The sequence below is a fragment of the Falco cherrug genome, chromosome 4, assembly GCF_023634085.1.
Source record: "Falco cherrug isolate bFalChe1 chromosome 4, bFalChe1.pri, whole genome shotgun sequence".
Lineage (NCBI taxonomy): Eukaryota > Metazoa > Chordata > Aves > Falconiformes > Falconidae > Falco > Falco cherrug.
Window position 1 is genome coordinate 13,192,563 of NC_073700.1, and position 20,006 is coordinate 13,212,568.

Below are 20,006 nucleotides of genomic sequence, written 5' to 3' on the forward strand. Positions count from 1 at the left end.
AAAGCATCCACAAAGGAATTCAGAGGCCACTTAATTTTTGTCTTAAGCATCCAAGCATGAAGTTCTGCAACATCCTTTTTGTAAGATCAGTGGGGAGTGGGGAAACCTAACACAGGGCTTGGTGTGTTTATGAAAGAGATGATATGGCACAGCGGCCTGACAACTAGACTTGGACTTGCAACGAAAGTCTCTTCCAAAGCACAAAATTATGAAGTGGGGAGAAAAATTCAAACCCACAAACACAAGCTATTGAATTGCACTGTATTTCTGCTCTTTCCCAGGGAAAGAGGGAGAGAGGCAGGTGCACAAAGCAGTAACACCCTCACCGCAGATAAAAGCCCACAATGAACTGGAGCAAAGCAATAACTGATAATTCCCTGTATTTCACAGTACTTCTTGGTTTGGAGTAGTCATAAACAGCATCAATAACCTCCTTGGAGGGAAGTCACTATTTCACTGTGCTCTTTCTGCTCACTCAGAGCTGGGAACATTTTTGCATCACTGCTATTGATCGAGCCATGAAGTATTGGCACTGTTCCTTAGCTGGTAAGTACAGCTTATCAGATTCCTGACAGCCAGGCTCACAGCTGAGGAGAAAGGTTAAGAGTTGTCATCTCTAGTAAGCATGAGAACATGGAAAACTTGAGCCACGGTTTGTTTTACTAGGGTTGTATGCAAAAGCTAGCCAGCATTTACAGCAGAACAGAGGGGCACGATTAATAGAGGTTCAGCTAATTTAGATTATATTTTTCTTCTTCTTTGGGCTTTATATGGTCATTTATATATTGAATACTTATCATGTAAAGGCAGCAGCTATAGCAAAGCTACAAAGTATAAGATAGCTTCCTATCTAGGGCAAAATGTTTAGATTTCATTAGTTTTGTTTTTCCTGTCATCTTATTTTTAGTTGTTCTATTTCTTCTGCCCAATCATTCCCTGATTGATCTGGGTAACTGAATGAGTAATAACTGAGGGGATCATCTTCACGATGGAAGGACTGTGATGAGAAACTGTATCGAGGCATTTGCTTTAATCAGAACAAACAAATGAGGGCAAGAGCACGGTCTCCCATGTCAGGACACAAACCCTGTGAGTGTGAGCTGGGTTGCCAGCTTCTGCCAGGGCCCCTTAGCTGGAAAGCAGATTGCTTCAGCTACCCTTCTGAAAACACCTAACATTTCAAAGCATCATGAGGAATAACAGCACTTGCCGCAGTTCAGAAAAGAGGATCTGGCAATACACGCTCAAGACTGAATAAAACCTCCCATAGCCATGCTCCAAAAAGGAAAAAGAAAAACAAGCTGAAGCAGCATCAGGAGGCAGATTGGCCTGTGCTACCAAGTCACTCCGAGGCAAGACAGACCTAATCAGCCATCTCCTGCCGGTGTGCATGAACAGGCACCCACTGTGCTGGAAAAAGCGCTCTGCTCCGCCCGCACACAGCTCTGCAGCATCCACCACGGCACTGCGAGCAGATGAAGGCAGAATGTCAAAATGCCCCTGGATACTGCCTTTGCCCTGATGGCTAATGCATGAGCAAGTCCATCTGTACCCCAGGACAAAAAACAGCCAAGAAAAAGAGTAGCGTTATCAGAGAGGTACCCACCAGCTGGTGGAAGCTCATACTCTACTTCCAGCACTACCCTTTCGCCCACGTTTTTCAGCAGGCTTATGATCTCGTCATGCCGCAGCTTGGTCAGGTTAATACCATTCACCGACTTGATGTAATCCCCGACATTCAGCTGGTCACTTCTACAAATAAAGAAGAAGAAAAAAAAAAAAAAACAGTGGTAGCACAGAGTCTCTGCTACACTCGCATGCACGTGGCAAACCTTTGGTAACTGGAGGGCTTTCTGAACAAGCCACCAACCTTGGGCTGATCTTAGGTGTCTGACTGAATGTGTTGCTATCAGAGGGAAATGCTGAAATCAAAGCCATCTATCTTTCCCAGTGGCAAGTGTTCAGATCTGTACATAAGCAACAACTGTGGTCTACGTTTCCACAACCTCACTTTTTGTTGCTCGGTTCCCATTCATGTAGAGCAATCAGTCAAAGAGAAGCACACCAAGAGCTGTCTGAAAAAAATTCAGCAGGGAAAGAAAACATCTTTGCTTTTGCCTGTTTTCTGCAAAATTGTTCAATTACTCCTTCCTTTTCTCTGCTTCTCAGAGCCTTTCTTCTCCCATTCCTTTTCCAAGCCAATAACGTTACTTACCCACTCAGTATTCAGAACAGATACAATATTAAACCACTTAGCTTGATCAAGATGTATTGTACCATGCAGCTCTCCTGACAAGGCTGCCTAATTTCACAGAATCCCAAATATCCCTACACAAAATTTCAGAGTATATTTGCACAGAGTATGGGAAGTAACTCAAAATAGAAGACGTTCTACTTAGTGAAGCAGCAACTTTGCATTCGGGGGCACTTCAAAAAAGGGAGTTGGTTGCCAACTACTTTAATTATAACTATATTCATCCAGTAACTAGAACATGCAACTATTCCTCTCCAGTTTTACTGCACTCTCTACACGCCATTTCCATTTCTCACCTTGCAGCCAGTCCTCCTGGCCTCAGATTGGAGACTCTTGGCTTTCCGTCTTTGTCTGTGCCACCTGAAATGGTTAACCCGAGGGTGCTTCCTTCCTTCTTAATCAGCTCCACAATGGTGACCCCTCTAAATTCCTCTGAAAGATCAGGAATAAAGACAAACCTCTCAGTGGAAGGCATATTCCTCCCAATCCCAAGGACACCCTTTTCCTACAGGGTTGGAGAGCAGACCTGGGATGAAATGAAGAGAAAGTTTCAGACAATGTTAAATAAAGTTTGCGAAACAGAACTGTGTCCTGGTGGACCCACAGCAGTGGAGGGAAAATGCTTGCATGCAGGTCTGCAGGCAGGACCAAGCAGGGCAAAGTAGAGGAGTAAGGGCTTGTGAGAGAATAAAAACCTTGTGTTTCAAGGTGCTGGAGGCAATGGAAGGACTCAAAACCAGAGTAATGGGATCTCAGCAATGGTCCAGGGAGACTACCTCAGGAGCTACGTTTGATATAGAGTGGGGGGGGTCTTAGGAGGGCTACAGGTCAGGCAGTCACAGTTACCAGGTAGGAGGATGCTGTGGACCTGCAGTAGCTGCCTGGATGGACAGAACAGGGTGGGTCTTAAAATATTGTGAATAAAAAGGATATCATAAGGCATCAATACAGTTGGGAGATAAAGAACACAGTGTGGACAGGGTGGGATCCTGCCATCAGCAGGTGAAGCAGGAGGAGGCACGAACTTCATTAATTCACAGCAGTTTCCCCACCTATCTGCACCTGGCCCACATCAAACCTCCTCCATATTACCCACCTCAGCTACACCTGAAATTGAAGACTCAAGTCACTTTTACAACATAACTGATTCCACGTGCATTGCCAGCTGTAACAGATATCATAGGGCCAGGTTTAGGGGATGCACACCCCACTAGTTTGCTGCAGGCAGCATATATTTTCCCTTCCTTTAGTCCAAGACGACGCTCATTTGTCCAGCACGTATAAGCTCAACCTGATGCTGGTTTTGATCCTGTTACAGCTCACATCTGGGTTTTACAAAAACAGGGTCCCTAAACTATTCCAACTTCTGGATTTGACACAGAGGAGGGGAGTAAATTAGCAGGAGAGCCAGCACTGGCCCAAGGAAAGACTAAGAGCTCTATAGACTTGGCAGAAGACAGCTCCATGTTAATCCACGTGACAGCACTCGCACTCTTTGCTCAAAGCAGGACTAGCCCTGGGGCAAATCAGACTACTTTCATGCCTTGCCAGAGCCTCCTCCAAGAAGCTTTTGCAGAATTTGTCTACAACATGATCTATCTACCTCCGCTATCTCTGCTGTACTGCAATCTCCCACGATTTTACAGAGGGAAAAGTCTTCCTCACACAGGGCAACTTTTCCCAAGGCCGCACAAGAGGAGATGGTGGTGGGCACGGGCAGCACACAGCAAACAGCAGTCCCACAGCAGTGGACTAAAACCCATGCTGCAAATGCCCCCAGAGTTTGTTTGCACTGCAGAACCCACCAGGCTTAAATGAAATGCTGTATTTGGAGAGCGTCTTGCACGCTATGACTTCCAGAGCAAGGCAGGGTCTCTTAAGTAACACATTGACACAGAAGATCCACGCTGGTGCAGGGCTTCTCCTCTCCACCCTCTTTCACTGGGAGAAAGCACGGTGTCATTTGTCACTGAGGTGCCTCATCACTAGCACTTTGCTCCTTGAGTAATTGTGCCTCACTTCCAAGTCCTGCCATGCACTACCCGTTTTGTAAAGCACTTCCAAGAATAATCTGTGCACTTGACGAATGTGAATGGGGAACCTTTTTGCAATCTAGCACCAGTCTGGAAGGCGTTTAGGCACTGCTGGGCACCCATTTAACGTGGCACTGGCAGCTTGTTTTAAAATGTCAGGTCCATAATGCTTCTGCTCTTTAAACTTGGGTTTGATCCCTTGCCAACTACAGTAACTTAGTTTTCAATTCACCAACCCAGGATCCCAGGGGCTCCCAGAAACTTGGGGGGGGCTCCCCACCGTGCTGGAAGGAACACCACCCAGCACTATCCTGCAAATTTCCTCTCAACTACAGACATGACTGATCAACACAGATGGTGCCACAAGGGGAGATTATTAGCTCTTCAATGGGGTTTAATTTTGATCCTTGGTAAGTGTTTAAAATGAGAACTCCCAGAGTGCAATTACCCATTGTTATGGGTTCAAGGAGAAATCACTGCTCCAAAAAAAGGCATGTCCCTGAGATCAATCTATTAAGGTAAGCAATAAGGGATTTTGACCAATACTTCTATAAATCTACTGCTGCTATCACAGACACACAGAGATGTAAAAGTGAGCTGGTTAAGCAGGATCTGATTTTCAAGACAGAGTCTTTAAGTGTCATAGGAGAACAGTCTTGGATTTCTTCTCTTGGCATATGTGCTTGGATTTGGCTGCTCAAAGCATCCCACAGCAGGAAAAGCATGTCTGAATTTTGCCCTCCCTGTGGAGATATCTTGAGCTGGGATTGTTGGATATACTGGCTCTTGTGAGTGGGGTGTTAGCCTCTCTCCGTCAGGGCTATGGTACAGTGGCAACGTGTTGCAGAAGCCCCAGAGGATGCAGAATATCCCCTAGAAAATTTGCTGAGTGATGAAGCAATAGCAAACAGGCCTCGTTTCCTCTCCATCACCTACACCACACTAAACCTAACCTGCGACTGGGTTGTTAACCATCAGAAGTCAAAATCAAGCCCCAGGCTTTATTAGGAAGGAGATAAACTGTCCAGAGCAGCCCACTCAAGCCTGCTGGTATGCCACTGGCTTACAAAAGTCCAGCACCAACAGAGGCAAACATACTACTTTTTCTCCACTCCATCTTCAGCCCACAGGGGTGTTTCAGCACAGGAGGGTTCATCTCACACAGAAGTCTGCTGTGACTGACTAAATATCAAAACAAAATTAGTCACACATGGGAAAAACGAAGCTTGCCAGACACTGCCAGTCTCCCTCCCCACCTGGTGAGCTCAGATATGGCAGCGCTTCCTCCCTCTCTCTTTTACTGCTCTTTTCCTCTTTGCAGGTGTCAGTGCAGCACAGTCCTTTCCTGGCTCCCTATAACCACCATCGACAGCTCCATGCCAGCCTATGGTTGCACCAGTAACGCACCACTCACTGAGACCATCCACTTCTGCCCTGCAGCAAAAGCTTTGCTGGCAGATGCAACAAAATGGGCATTTTGGGATTTTTTACCTGTTTTAGGGGTAGCTAAGTAAAGTGTCATGGATGCCCCGATGTTTTGGAGCAGAAGCTGATCCCCCTCCTTTACCTGGGATGCTTTGCCTCCTGGAGACCAGGGCTGCGTCCATCCCACCGGAGTCTTTGCTCCCCTTCGAGTAAGGGCCATCGTCTGTGAGCAGAACAAACACAGAAGCTGAAATTAGTACCAAAAGCAACAAACAGAACAAGAGCACTTCAAAAAGTTGTCCTGGTGACACCAAAATTGAGATCACATCAGTATCACAGACTGCAGGCAAGAAAAAACATTTCCAGCCCTGGCTTTGCACTGTGCTGTGTGGGCTATCTTGCTTTTTAGAGAGGGAGGGAAAGAAACAAGAAGGCAATAACATTATATGATTTATTCCTCTTGGAGCTAATCCATTAGGACAGAACAAAATTCCCTTACTCCTGTAATTATGTGGAATAGCTGAGGACAGAGAAAGCTGTGGCATTAGTCTCACAAGTTTTAAGCCTGTCATTATGCTTGTGAAGAAACTTAACGGTCTTTGGAAATGGAGTTATACATCAGGACACTAACAGGGCACTAAATCACTATACTTGAACGAAATTGCCTATTCTTATAGATCCCATTATTTCAAAGTCACATTTTCCTGCTGCTGTTCCAGCCTCTGGACAATATAGAGAGCACCTTCTCTTAAGTGATTAAAAAAAAAAAAAAAAAAAAAAAAGAGGGAAGAGAAAGTAGTACTATGCACTGTAAATGCACCATCCAGCATAAGTTTAATTTAAATTTGAAGCATTTAAATATCTTTGTATTCTCCTGATGGAAGATTCCTATATGGTCCAGAGGTTATTTGCAGAGAAGGGAGCGTGCTTATACAGATTTCATTGCCATCCACATAAAATGTCTATTTTTATGGCATTTCCTAAAAAGCTGGCACTTTTTCAATCAATAATTTCCAGTAACCATGTAGTATCGAATAACTCCCATTCCCAGTGACCACATTACTGGATTGCCCTTACCCTTACCAATTTTTCAACAGCTGTGAAGGTTTAGAAGTTGTACATGATAGGATAAATATGGGTTACTGAAAACCTCATCCAATTATTCTTGTCTGCTACGCTTAGGTAACTTAAGTTACAGAGAAGTTTTCGTCTTGCTGAGTACAAAGTGAATGCCTTTTGTTCAGCCCCGTACCAGACAGTGGTCTGTACGCAGAGGAATTGAAACCAATGCTCAGTTTGTTGGCAGCCCACTTTCCCCACAAGAAGAAAAATGACGGTGTAAACAGAACTACATGGGTTACACTTAACCGCTAGGAGGGGAACTCTGCTCGAGGGCTTGACTGTTTTTTAAAAGTAAAATGAAATAAGGTTCCACCTGAAGTAATTTCAAAAAAAGCCAGAAAAAAAAATTTAAAACTTTATCTAGTTTTAACTCTTGTTGCTCCAGCTGAAGTAATTTCACAAGCTGACAAAACTCAGTGAAAAGTTTTGGCTGACTCAAATCTGCACTTTCAAGCATAAAAAGTTTCAGCCAAAAAATCAACATCATTTAGTTTTGCAGCCCAAATTTCACAGCTCATAGAGGGACGATACAGATATCCAGACCCTGGACTCTTCTCCTATGTCACTTTGAATGCTCTTCCATCACCACTAAACTGAAGATTTCTAATGAAGCAAGAACTAGCACTTGGCACTGGACCATCAGCAAGCTATGCCAAGCCACTGCTGCCAAATCGCATTGAACCTTGACACCCAAGCGTCCAGGACCTCTGTGAAACAGGGGAACGAAGCTCTGCCTTTTAAAAACATAAGGGGAAGAACAGAAAGGGTAAAACAGTGCTGTCCTGACCACAGTGATCTTGCAGCGTTATTCAGTGCTGACAGTGAAAGCAGCAGCACGTGGCTAGAGAATTACAGCAAGCACCAAGAGGAGCCATTGATTTCAGGTAGGTGCTGGTACAGCCTGGCATCAATTCTAAGAGCAGAAGCCTTGAAAATGAAATTTGCATTTTTAATAGCAATGGTTCTTTGGGTGATGGGGAGACCAGCATCAAGGTTAATCTGGGCTAAATGACTCTGGAAAGAAATTTAATTTACTTGGGACAGCTTAGCTCCAGCATCCAATTTAAAAAAAAAAAAAATAAAAAAAGCAAAGCCCCATGCCGTCCCTTTTTCAGTAGCTGTTTGATATTAATAAAGATTCAGAGCTTTCAGTCTCTGCTGCTGTTGGCTGTGTTCATCTTAATTTCTCTCTCCAGAAAGTTTTTCCTAATATCCTGCCTTACCTTCTCTCTATCAAGCCCACACCTTAGATAACTGCAGAATCAGAGAACAGGGATGGTTTGGGAAGAAAAAGCAAGGCAGCATTTTCCAGGGGAGCAGCAGGACTGGGCCAATACAACTACTCCCTGCCCACACCACTCAGCCCAGCAGCCACAACCTCACTTTATTTCTTTCACAAACGCAGCAGCATGTTGGAAAAGGGACCCCAAACCAGCAGCTCAGGGTATCCAGCACGAGTCTGCTTTTTCAGCGCTGGAGGTAAGTCTGCAAAAGGCACCTGCAGAATCCCCTGGGGCAGCCAGGGCTGGAGCCTCTAAGTGCCACTGGAGCATCAGTGTGCGAGGACCACCCCAGCACACAGCTGCCTTCCACGTGAGAGCTTTGCTGCCAGCTCTGACCCCAGGTAACGTGCTCAAAGCAACAACGTTCTGCTGCAGACGGGATCCCTGCATTCCTGGAAACCCACGCAAGATGGTTTGAAGCCAACTCCATAATCTGCTGGCACAGTAAAGCAGTCAACCATCTGCTTCACATAAACACACTGCCCTAGACCAGACAGCCACCAGCACCCTTCTCCGCTTCATTGCCCCATCACAACCCCGATCAATATTGATATGAAAACCCAGTTCACTAATGGTTACCCTCCCTACCCCAATCGCTGTTGGCAAACATGCCTTGGCTTCCATTTCAGCAAGCAATCAGGTTTCCTGGGCATTAACAACAGCTTCCACCACCAGCCAAGCGGCGAAGAGCAGTGACCCACGCTACAGCTGCTGCCAGCAATTAGCAATGCACCCCCCTGCACAGTCCCGCACTGCTTCATCGACAGCCAGATCACCCAGCAAATAATTAGCACTGCAGCTCCCCTTCCTCTATTGCTTCTCCCTTCCAAACTCAGTTGATTACGCAAAAAATATTTGGTTTTTGCGCTCATTATCTGGCTAAAATGTTTGAAAAGGAAAGGAAGCTGCCACACACCGCCTGCCGAAGTGTGAATTGGCATTTGCTTGCATTAGCATCCCTGCCGCGTGGCTCTTTGTTCATTTTCAGTTGATTTCCTGCTCTGCCACTCAAGCTGGTATTAATGGAGTCACTTTTTTCTGCAGTTTTTTTGGTTTTTGTTTGGGGTTTGTTGTGGTTTTTTTGTTTCGGTGGTACTTCTCTTTGTGCTCTTAAGTCATTTCTCCTGCTTAGCACAGCATCAATTCAGAGGCAAGGCTCGTAACGAGCCTGATTGCTCAGTCTGCCCAAATTGCAGCACCAGCCCGAGCACTGAAAATTCATGAATCTCTCTACTCCCCAAAACTGGGAAAATAACTCTTGTTGGTGGTGGTTTTGGTTTTGGGGTTTTTTTAAGTCTGCATAGGTTCTTTTTGTAAGCAATCAGTATTGGACTGTTGGAGGTGTATTTTCCAAGCTTCTCCTCTCACATCAAGAGGATCAAAAACTTGTGCAAAGAAAAAAACACCTGTGTAATTACTGATTTTCAAGCAGCAGTGTTAATGCTGGCTCTAGATCTTTCAGAAAAGCTCACCAAGTACACAAGACACAACACTTTACATATATTGATCCCACGGGAATCCGTGACAAAATAGAGAAGTTCCTGTAAGTTCTTTGACAATAGTTTTAGCCATTTCAATGTCTTACTAACAGAGAGAGAAGAGCTCCCAAGTCCCCACACCTACACGTGGCCCTGAACTGTCCTCCCTGCAGCAACAGTATCTTAGAGTAGTATACGTCTCCTGCAGTGACAAAAAGGAAGAGATAATCCCATCTCATGCCCTCAAAAACGAACTGGACAGATAAAGGAGTAGGAAAAATACCTCCTTGCTTTAGCTGAAGCACCAGGGGCAGGAAGAGAAGGTCAGGGCAAGCTCCAACATCCCACCCTGCTGCCAGACCGTTAATGGCCACTCTCAGAAGGGCCTGTAGTCAGTGGCATTTCAGTGGCCCTAGTGCAATGTGTCACCTCCAGCCAGGACACTGTAATATTTTATGCTATCCCTGTTTAATTGAGATTGTGCCAGTAGCATCCAGGTTTCCAGGCAAGACAACCCAGGAGCTAAAGGCCTCCACTGGATGCACCATCCCCTTGACAGGCAGCACAGAAACTGGCACAGGTTTCATCCCCCCACCTCATCCTCGGTGGGGGAAGAGCTCAGCCACATACAGGTATTCTTCAGGAACTTGCACCCAAATAAAAGAAAATTGAAAGACTGAGTCTTCCTCTACCACGTGGGAAAAAACCCCAGCTGGGATTCAGTGCAGAGCAGCGAGGAGCAGCCACTGCCCTGCAGCACGCAGCAGGAGCCTGGCACAGAGACACTGCCACTGCAAAAGAGGGGGCCCAAATCACACCAAGGCTGCCCCCCGAGCGGAGCAGGCAGCTTGGCCTTGGTAGGAAACCGTCTGTTTCCAGAACAGCCCTGCTGTGCACTAGACAAAGCAGGGAGTCGGGGCAGGGACAGAAAAAAAGAGAGGGGGGAAGGAAAAGGCAAGGGGACGTTTGAACAGTTTCATTGAGTGCTCTTGCTTTTCTCAGACTGAGGTTTTTTCCCCCATTGCCTAGCTTAGCATCTCACCACTGAAACGTATTGCCTGGGAAACCAGGCTCCCCAGCTGCGAGGTGCAGCCGCCCTCCCCTCCCTCCCCAGATCATACCCCAGTATGCACCAGAGGGGCACTGGCAGAGAGCAGGGGCTGCCCTGAGATTAGTCTCTTGGTAACTAAACAGCATGGAGTTGTATAGCCAGAGGTTTGCTACTTGCTTCACACATGCCATTTGGTACCTCAGCTCCAGAGATGGTCACAGGACCATAACAAAATCCTGTCACCTGCTCTGCCACCAGCACAACCACTTCTCCCTGTTTTTTCATCACTTAGTGTTTTGGGGATTATCTACTTCTGCCCTCTGCTTTACAGGAGAAGCCAAGAAAAGAGAGGGGAATAACAGTTGTCGATAATTGCAATCCAAAAAAGAAGGGAACAAACCCGTTAACGGGGGCATGGGCATGTGTGGATCTGCACGATGTCCTCCCTGGCTGCCAGGCCCCACGGTTTGCCGCGACAGCAGCCAGCCCAGTCTGTGCCTCTGTCATGTTTTGTTGGGCTTTTTGGTTTAAGATTAAGAACTGGAGCATTGACAGGAAAGACAAGTTGCTCCACAAGCAGCAGAACGTGGTTTCTTGATTTCTCATGGCGTTCTCTGTTGGGAATTCTCCTAGGGTCTAACAGTGAGGTTGAATCTACCTCCCTGACCTTGCCTTGTCATGGAAGGCACGAACAGGAGTCTCTCCTCTAACAAAGATGCTTGCCTGCCCATTAATCACCCAGCAGCCTGCAGGCTGATTTACAAGGGTCAGCTGCACACTTTTAAACCAATCTTAACCCCCAGGAGATCCACAGCTTCCCTAAACTAGTGATCCCTGGGCTTCCTGAACGGTTTGACCCATTTGTTGAGCCCTCCCCAAGGCTGACTTGCCTTCCTGAGCCACCCAGCCAGCCCCTGGCTGTCACGGAACCAGCAGGGACATCCTGGGCCAAATTCTCCCTCTGTAGCAGCCAGCACCAAACCCAATCTCAACAACACTGTGACTTTTCTGAGTTAAATTCCCAACAGGATGCAAGCACAGGCACCAGGATCTCCCACCATCAGTTAGGTCTCAAGCCAACCTCTGTTAAAACAAGAAGGAGGAAAAAAAGAAAGGCGGGGGGGGGGGGGGGGGGGCTTTCTTAGAAGGAGCACTGATTTAGGAGTTCATTATCCCTGCCTGTGGGGGGGAAAAGGAAAGGTTTTTTCATTTAGAAGAGTTATTAGTCTATGTTATTAACAGAGATCACCTCTTAATGAAAATCGTCATTGGCTAAATAAGATTGTGACAATTAGGCTTGCTGTCTGCAAGTTGTTCAGATTCCCGGATCGCTTTAAGACAGTTCCCACAGAGAAAGTGCATTAATCTTATGGGAAGACCAAGAGGTAAAACCTCCCATTTGTTTAATGGAAAAAAGACAGTTGGAGACAGTTATTTTGCTATAGGGTAATTGCACTCCTTGTTTAGAAAAATTAATACTAAAACAGCATTAAGAACCAAAAGCTGTTCACGCTAAGGCAAGCTGGTATTGTTTTCTAGAATAAAAGCATGAGGTTGGAAGCAGGAACCCAAACGACTAAAACTAAATGCGATTTGATGCATTGTGAGGAGAATTATTTCTGTAAATCAAGGGAGACATTTACCTGCAGTGGGTAAAGAGCAGTCGGGTACGTGCGAGAGGGTCAGGCAGCTAGCGATGATTCTAACTGCGGCTGCCTGGGCCTCCAAGGGCCAGGATTTTAAAGGTATCTGAGTGCCTAAGATGCAGGCATGTACTTCAAAACCAGACTATAATCACCTTTAGGCACCTAATCACCTTTAAAAAGGTGTTGTCTTACTAGAAAGAGGAAAGAGAAAAAATATTTCTGTGCACACCCATTCTGCATCTCAAATTGGGGTTTAGTTCCCAAATTGCACAGCCTCCACTATAGCCTGGCCAGGGGCTTCCATCATTAGAGGAAGGAATAACGTAACCCTTCCCACCATTCCCCAGGCTGGCACTCCACACGGCATCACAGCCGATGGCATTTTATGCACCGGTAACAGGTCTGGGTTTGATTGAAAGGCTGTACACAGCCCAGCCTCCATCACATCCCCCAAAGAGCAGCTGGAATTACTTCAGCACCTCCGCAGCAGGTCAGAGATGGCTGTTTCAGCTCTGCATGAGACCAGCACAGCGGTGGCCTCCCATCTTCAAAGCATTTAACCTTTAACACAAGAGACAGGCAGATCTAGAGAGACTAAGAGAGGAAAACAAAAAGCCCATTTTGAATACTGTTACAGACAGACTGCGTGATTTCCTGAAACTACTTAATTACGGAGTTGACCGCTGCCCAAGAGATGCTCCCATGCATTTGCTTCAAAGAGACCCTGTTTCCATGAAGGATCCCACCTTCCTCAGCAGGTGGCTTGAATTTTCTTTTGCTCAACTAAATAAAAAACTCTTTAGGCCCTTGGAAAATTTGTATACGAGTTCATTAAGCCCAATGTTCAGGTTTTTTCCCATCTCCAGAAATGCATTGCTCCAGCTCTGTATCAGAAAAGTTAAAGAAAATAAATAGAACCCAAACAAGCAGATTAAAAACAGCTGCTAGTGATCTCCAGACTGCTTTTCCTAGAATACTGCAAAAGTTGAGCTAGAGCATGATCCTGCCCTACATAAAACAAGCCAGAGCATACAGCAACAAATACACTAAATCTCTAGGCAAGACAGCCCATGCTCCTGTGAAGTGCTTAAAACCAAGAAAACAAACGTCACTTTTGCTTCGGATCCTGCAGATGAATTTCATTGTCATGACACTGACTCTTTTGCTCACTGAATCCAAACACCACCACCCCCAACATTTAAAAGACCCAGCGTTCCCTGTTTTTTATTCTCCAGGAGGTGGAGTAGGGCATTTACCAGTATACCAGTGAAAAAACAGTACCCATCAAAGATCTTCTTTCCACCTGCATCAGCACAGAGCACCCTTAGTGTGACTCTCCCATGGTAGCCACAAGCAGGGCTTTGAAATGTTTCTCCCTTTCTTTGCACCCAAATGATTTAAAAAAAAAATCTCCCCTTAACCAGTGAGCTCAGGCTGGAATGGATCAAGTTATTTTGAGAGTAAGCCCTCCCCCCCCCCCGAATTTCACAAATACACATACCAACAAATTCGTGATACAAATGGCAGAGGCTGCCTGCTGCAAAGAAGAGCCTCATATTTTTCCCTTCACTGGCAGAAAATCCCTTCACAGCCCATACTCATGAGTTACACAGAAGACAAATTAGGGCTTGGGGAAATGTCTTCTCTTCAACTTCTCTTATCACAAATTTTCTAAGAGCACAGACAGAGCAAATGGCCATGCTGTACAATAACCGCTGTTGCTGGAACAAAGTTCTTGCCTCAGAGATGACCAAACTTTCTCACATTTTCCTAGCTAGCTCTAGTGGGGAAAAAACCCCAACCAGTCACCCCAAGAGTATTATCAGCCTGCTGTCAGTACCTGCGCTGGCCCCACTGCAATGCTGCACTCCCTTCCCCGGGCTGGGAACATGCTCCACCAACTGCAGCTTCCCATGCCGCCAGAGGTTTTTGTGGCATCTCCTCCATTCATCCGTGCAGTCCTTGCTCCTGGCATCTGCCAGGGAGAACATGTCCAGACTTCGAGCTTATTCCAAAAGGAAGCTGTACTTTTAATTTCCTCTCCCTGATACACACCACATGAAATTCATGTCCCCACACCCTCCATGTCTCCCCTCCTTTTCTTCTAAAGCCTGTGTTCATTTATCCACCAACCCTTCTAAGGCATGTATAATTTCATAACCACCTGCTGCTTTATTCACAGGAAACAGATCTATAAAAGATACAATAGCCTATTGTTCAACAGAAAACTCCGTGCTTTGTTCTCCTGGTTTTTTTTTTCTTTTTAATAAGAAACCAAAATTACTTTTAAAGGAACAATTTGTTCCTAACAACCATTTCCAACCGAAATGATGCAGATAGTCATTTGCATAGCAGTAGCCTTTATGAGACCATGAAACGAGCCAGAACTTACCCCTGTTATCAAGCAAGTCAGCTTCCAAGGGATACCACTGTGTATTTCTTCCCCCCTGCAAGCCATCAGCAGATACATAACACTGATGGAAGACGACTCCTGCTTCTCATGGAGAAGCAAGAAGTTTCAGCATTTACTAAACAAGCCGATGATGTATTTGTGTGTGTGTGTGTGTGTGCATGCACAAAGCCGATTTAAGTTGGCTCTGCAGAGAAGCCAGGCTTTGGGAAGATTTAACTCACACCAGCCTTCACAGGATATTAAACACCTACCAAGGACTGATCCGAGTCCCCCCTGATAAGAATGAATGCTGGACCTGGTGTGCAATGCCAAAAACTGGTGGTACTCACACTTTCTTTAAATAAATGGAATTCCATAACAAAGCAGCAAAGGGGAAGAAATTAAAGAGACATGACTTAAGAATCTGCAAGTCAACCTGCCATTACAGTCATGTCTTCTATATACCAGAGACATTGCTACAATGCACTGTCTGTCAGCCATTATTGCTTTGGAAGCCAGTGCAGAGTAACTTTATCTAATCAGTGCATCTGAGGGAGGGTGCGATAGAGGAGGACCTGGAAGCAGTTCTTAATTTCAACTTGAGCTGTACTGAGAGATGGAAGAAAAAAAATTGAAAAAGTGACTATATTTTTTTTATTAAACCTAGCTCCACTTTTTTTGCTTGATTTTCTGCAAAAATTAACTTCACCAGCTGTTTGTACATCCATCCAGCAACTCTCCCTTTGCAACTCTGGAACCCAGTGTCCAATCTCCATCAACCTGAGGGGGAATGCAAGCAGCCCGAAAGAGGATTACAGTCCCGTAACTTTCATTAAAATTGTGTTTTACCATAGAATTGTTTAGGTTGGAAAAGACCTTTAAGATCATCAAGTCCAGCTGTTTACCCAGCACTGCCAAGTCCATCACAACATCAGCCAATATATTAACTGCAAAAGGTATCTAAAAAATAAATAAAACTGCAAATTAATACCACATAAAATGAAAGTGCTATGCAATGCTAGCAGTTCAGAGATAATGTATCTGTTTCTGTTTTGAGTAGGAAAGACCCAAATTACTGCTCTCAGCAAAGCAAAGAGCTTCTGTGCACACCAGCTCCAGACCAGCTTCATCACTCATTTTCCTCTGCATGACAGGGAGGAGAACATGGGATACTGGATGCAAAACTGTTGAAAATAAGTGTTCTTCTGCTCACAAAGGAGCTTGTGTTGTTCTTCTGGCAGAGCCTTTGATTTCTTTAACGTAAACATAGCACAAACAACTCCTCCCCATTCTGGTGAGGATATGCTTTTGTGCATGAAGTTAGGCCTATGAGGAGCTTCTTGAAGAATAGCGTAGGCTAGGTCTTCACCACAAATAGCTTTTCCCAAACATTTTCACTTTTATCCACCTCTTCCAAACCATCCTCTAAAAAAGACCGTACACTAAACGGTCCCTTTTCACTCGGTGAGCCCTCGCCAGTTCGCTTTTCTTAGGTACTCCACAGCGAGATTTGAATTTCTAGTGCTAGAGAATAAAATTAGAGAGAGGAAGAGAGACTTCCCTTCCTGCAATCCCTCTCACCCTCCCAGGCATTTTCAGACAGCTTTCATCAGTGTGTATTTATGAACAACTCAGTGGCAGGGAAAACTATGCAGTTTCTCACCCCCCTTGCAGCTCACATTTGTGTGCACAGACACACACGTTATAGGCAGTAATTTTATACGTAAGGGACAAGAATAGTGCAGAAACCAGCTCAATGAGATTATTATTTCTCAATGGTTCTAGTGACTGAAATGATGTTATTAAAGTTACATTTTCTAGTCAATCTGGCAATTTCTCTTATTAAGCAGTGTAGACTGTACTGGGGAGAGTCCAACAATAAGCCAGGAAGGTGAAATATTGCTAATATACTGATTGTGTTATCTGAAAAAACTACCTTTCAAGAGTAAATATTAAAGGGGAATAAGACACATTTTCAGAGCAACCCTTTGTGAAAGTTATCCAAGTGAGCAATTGTAATACAGTGAGAAATGAACGATAAAGTCCAACACCATTCCCAGGGAAGAATGCCTCTCTAGATCCATCTGGGTTTATTAATCTATGCAGCAGACAGCAGTAAATCCTAGCTGGCAAGGGAATACAATTCCCCCCATTAACTCCACATAAGTTTCAAAACTTTTTCTTGAATATGGAGATGGATAAGAAATGCAGCCTGCTGAATTCAAACCTTGGGGAGTTTCCTTCTTTCAAGCACCAAATGCCATGCTAAGTGACTGTGGAGTGAAATCAAATAAAAAAAGACAGCTCTATTGTGGCTTTTCAATCAAATGAAATTAAATACTGCCATTTATTAGACTTTAGCACTCAAATCACTGGTGTCACCTAAACCTAGCAGCCACTATTACCTGACTGTTTAAAAACCCTGGAGTTAGGAAAAAAAAAACAAACCACAAAAAAAACAAACCCAAAAACAAACAAACAAAAAAAACCACAACCAAAACCATACACAAAACAAAACAAGCTTTGTTTTAATGAAAACGATTGCTGTCACTGCACAGGGTTTGGCACTAAGCTACCTCCTAACTGGGAAGGTTTGTCAGAAGACACAACAAGCAGGTAAAAGCTTTTATTTTTGACAGATCAACAGGTTAAAGCAAAAAAAAAAAATTATAAATGTCCATATTAGAAAATATTTTGTCTTGGGTTGTGGGGCTTTTGCCATCTTACTGGGCTTGGACTCACAGAGGTCCAGGGAGGAGATGGGGAGACAGGAATCAGGAGCCATTGGCAGTGCCAAGAACTGAGCACCCTCGTGCACAGCCTGCGAGTGAATATGCAGCACAAATCAACAGCTTGGGGACGACAGAACAGGTTGGAGTCAGGACTTCCACCTTTTGAAATGGAGATCAATTTGCTGCAGCGATAACGACAGTATGTTCTCTGACCTATTTTGCCTTTTACAAACTCCCTGTCAGTCCCTATGATCTTTGCTTTAAAGTGGTACCTGTTGTCTTCCATCCTCCAAGTTCATATCCAAGAACTGTCAGATCAAGAGATCGTTAACTTCCCAGGAAGGGAAGGATTTTAAGAAGCACAAGGTGGTGCCGTACTGAAGGGTAGAAGGCGATCTGATCTGGTGCACAACCATGGTAGTAGAGCACGCAACTCTTCAGTGGAGAGAAAAAAACTGGGGAAGGAAAGCTGTAGAGATTTATCCTACATGTTGGAACATGTGCATGTCCCTCTCTTTCCACCCAATGGGAAGAATTAACCTCCTGGACATTGTGTTACAGGGTGCCTTGTCATGATGGATGGGCATGTTTCTGAAGACCATACAGCACCCCTTAGGAGATTCAGAGCATGATTCACAGTAGCTGGTCTCTTTGACCTGTAATATGCAGGGGTTGAGACTGGATTTTGAATGGCTCACTCGGGCTGAAAACAACCCAGTCTTAAAAATGGTGAAGGTGCCATTTGGGCTGAAGCCAGCAAAAAAGAAAAACGATAGTTTGGTGGAAAGGTGATTTTTGTCCATAATAAGTCTATTCTGCAATTCTGCCAGCTCAGAGCTTGAGATCCCATGCCAAATGAAGCAGGAGGATACATCACTATTACTGCAGCACAGCCAGAAAGCAGTGAGAGCCCAGGTTCTCTGAGCTACCTTTTTCTGCTGGAAGATGCTCAGTCTCAAATGGAGAAAAACTGGAATATCCGTTCCTCAACAGACGGGGGGAAAGTAAAGAGATAGAGCATGAGTTTTGAAATAAAAGCAGGAGTAACAAAGACTATCATTGAATATTGCTGAGTTTGTAAATTAGTGAGTTGAGACAAGATTGTTCCTCTGGGTTTTGCTACAGCTGGGTAACTTCTCCCAGTTTTAACGGAGAAATAGCCAAGAGCAAATCCCTTGTAGCAGGCAGTGGACAGGGCAGAGGAAAACCCATTGGATTCAGCAGAGAGGGAAGATGAGGTGGCAACAAGATGCCATGCCAAGATTCAGCCTGGTAGTCCTTCTCGAAGGGCACTCACAACAGTTGTAATACCTTTTTTGGGGGTTGGTGGGGGTTTTTGTTTGTTTACTCCTATAGCACTTCCAAGAGAGCCCATGTTACACAAGTAAATTACATGCTCCCAAGAGCATACATAAAATTTGAGCACCTTACAGCATGCAACGTGGAGAGCAACCAAGTCTCGTAAATCCATCTTAAAGCAACCAGCTAGAAAATTTAACTCCTCGGATGAGGAGTTGGGGAAAAGGCCTTCTTACATCCTGCTTCCCTACTCATCTCCAGCAGCAACATCCATTTGACATGGGCACCTCCTGCACCAGCAAGATTTACAAAGGGCAAGGGGAGCCCAGCAGGGCTGCTACAAGGAAGGTCACCCTGCCACTTGTCCAGGTGAGCACCCTCTCTCCACTCCCAGTTACAAGACTTCTTTTGCTCAGGGAAAAGGCCCAGAAAATGAAATGAGGAATCAAATCTGGGAGATTTGCTGTGCCAGTTCAAGAGGTGGCAGAGACTGATACAGGTCCACATGCAGCGTGAATCAATCTCAGTGCCAACACTAATAAGAAAATACATGCAGACCACAAAAACACAAAACTAACAAAACCAAAAAAAAAAATCCAGGCAAATCAGGTGATGCGCTTCAATGTAGTAACATTTAATAAAAGCATGAGCCAGGGATCAAGGAGCGAAGCAAGAAAACAGATTTATATAAGACCTAAAGGATGCCATCAGCACTAGCATCAAACAAGTCAAATAAACTATAAGAAGCAGATATCAAAGCCCTCCACAACCTCATCTGCTACTGCAATGATCTTATCACCTCAGCTAGACTATGGCCTCAAAAGGAGCTATGACAAACCCGAGCAGCCTGGTGAACCAGGACAACACTGGCTCACTGCAGCCCTCCGCCAGGCTGTGCTCAGCCCCAGCTGCAAGGGCAGGGCTGGCACAGGGCTCAGAGGCTTTGCAAACCAGCCTGAACCAGCAGATGTGGTAAGTCCCCAGCTTGCTTTGAAACAAGGGGGGGCTGTATCCCCAACAGCTTTTTCCACCATCCCGTGGACCAGTGCACCAAGGTGTCTCCCAGGCAGGCTTGCCAGAGAGACTGCAATGGGGCAATCCCCATGGAGCATCCAGCTCGCAACGCAGGTTTGGGAACGCCTTTTAGGAGGACTGCAAAGACAGCTGGCACTGCTGGAAGATGGCATCACATGACAAGACGCTCAATGCAGTAGCTTGCAAATCAGGTTATCCTGGATTTGCACTGTATTCTGATGCAAAGTGCTTAAAAACCAGTGGGAGTCAAGAAATA

The 20,006-nt window shown here is 45.1% G+C and overlaps 1 protein-coding gene across 3 annotated transcripts in view; it reads right to left on the bottom strand.

The window, feature by feature from the left end:
* Positions 1 to 20,006, bottom strand: part of GRIP2 (glutamate receptor interacting protein 2) — a 285,002-nt gene that overhangs the window by 56,041 nt on the left and 208,955 nt on the right. For all 3 annotated transcript variants that reach the window (XM_027805921.2, XM_005432534.4, XM_027805919.2), the window contains exons 2-4: positions 5,855 to 5,935; positions 2,551 to 2,686; positions 1,607 to 1,752 (exon numbers count right to left, since the gene is read on the bottom strand). In XM_027805921.2, coding sequence (XP_027661722.1) covers positions 1,607 to 1,752; positions 2,551 to 2,686; positions 5,855 to 5,935 — 363 coding nt within the window. The remainder of the gene's footprint in view (positions 1 to 1,606; positions 1,753 to 2,550; positions 2,687 to 5,854; positions 5,936 to 20,006) is intronic.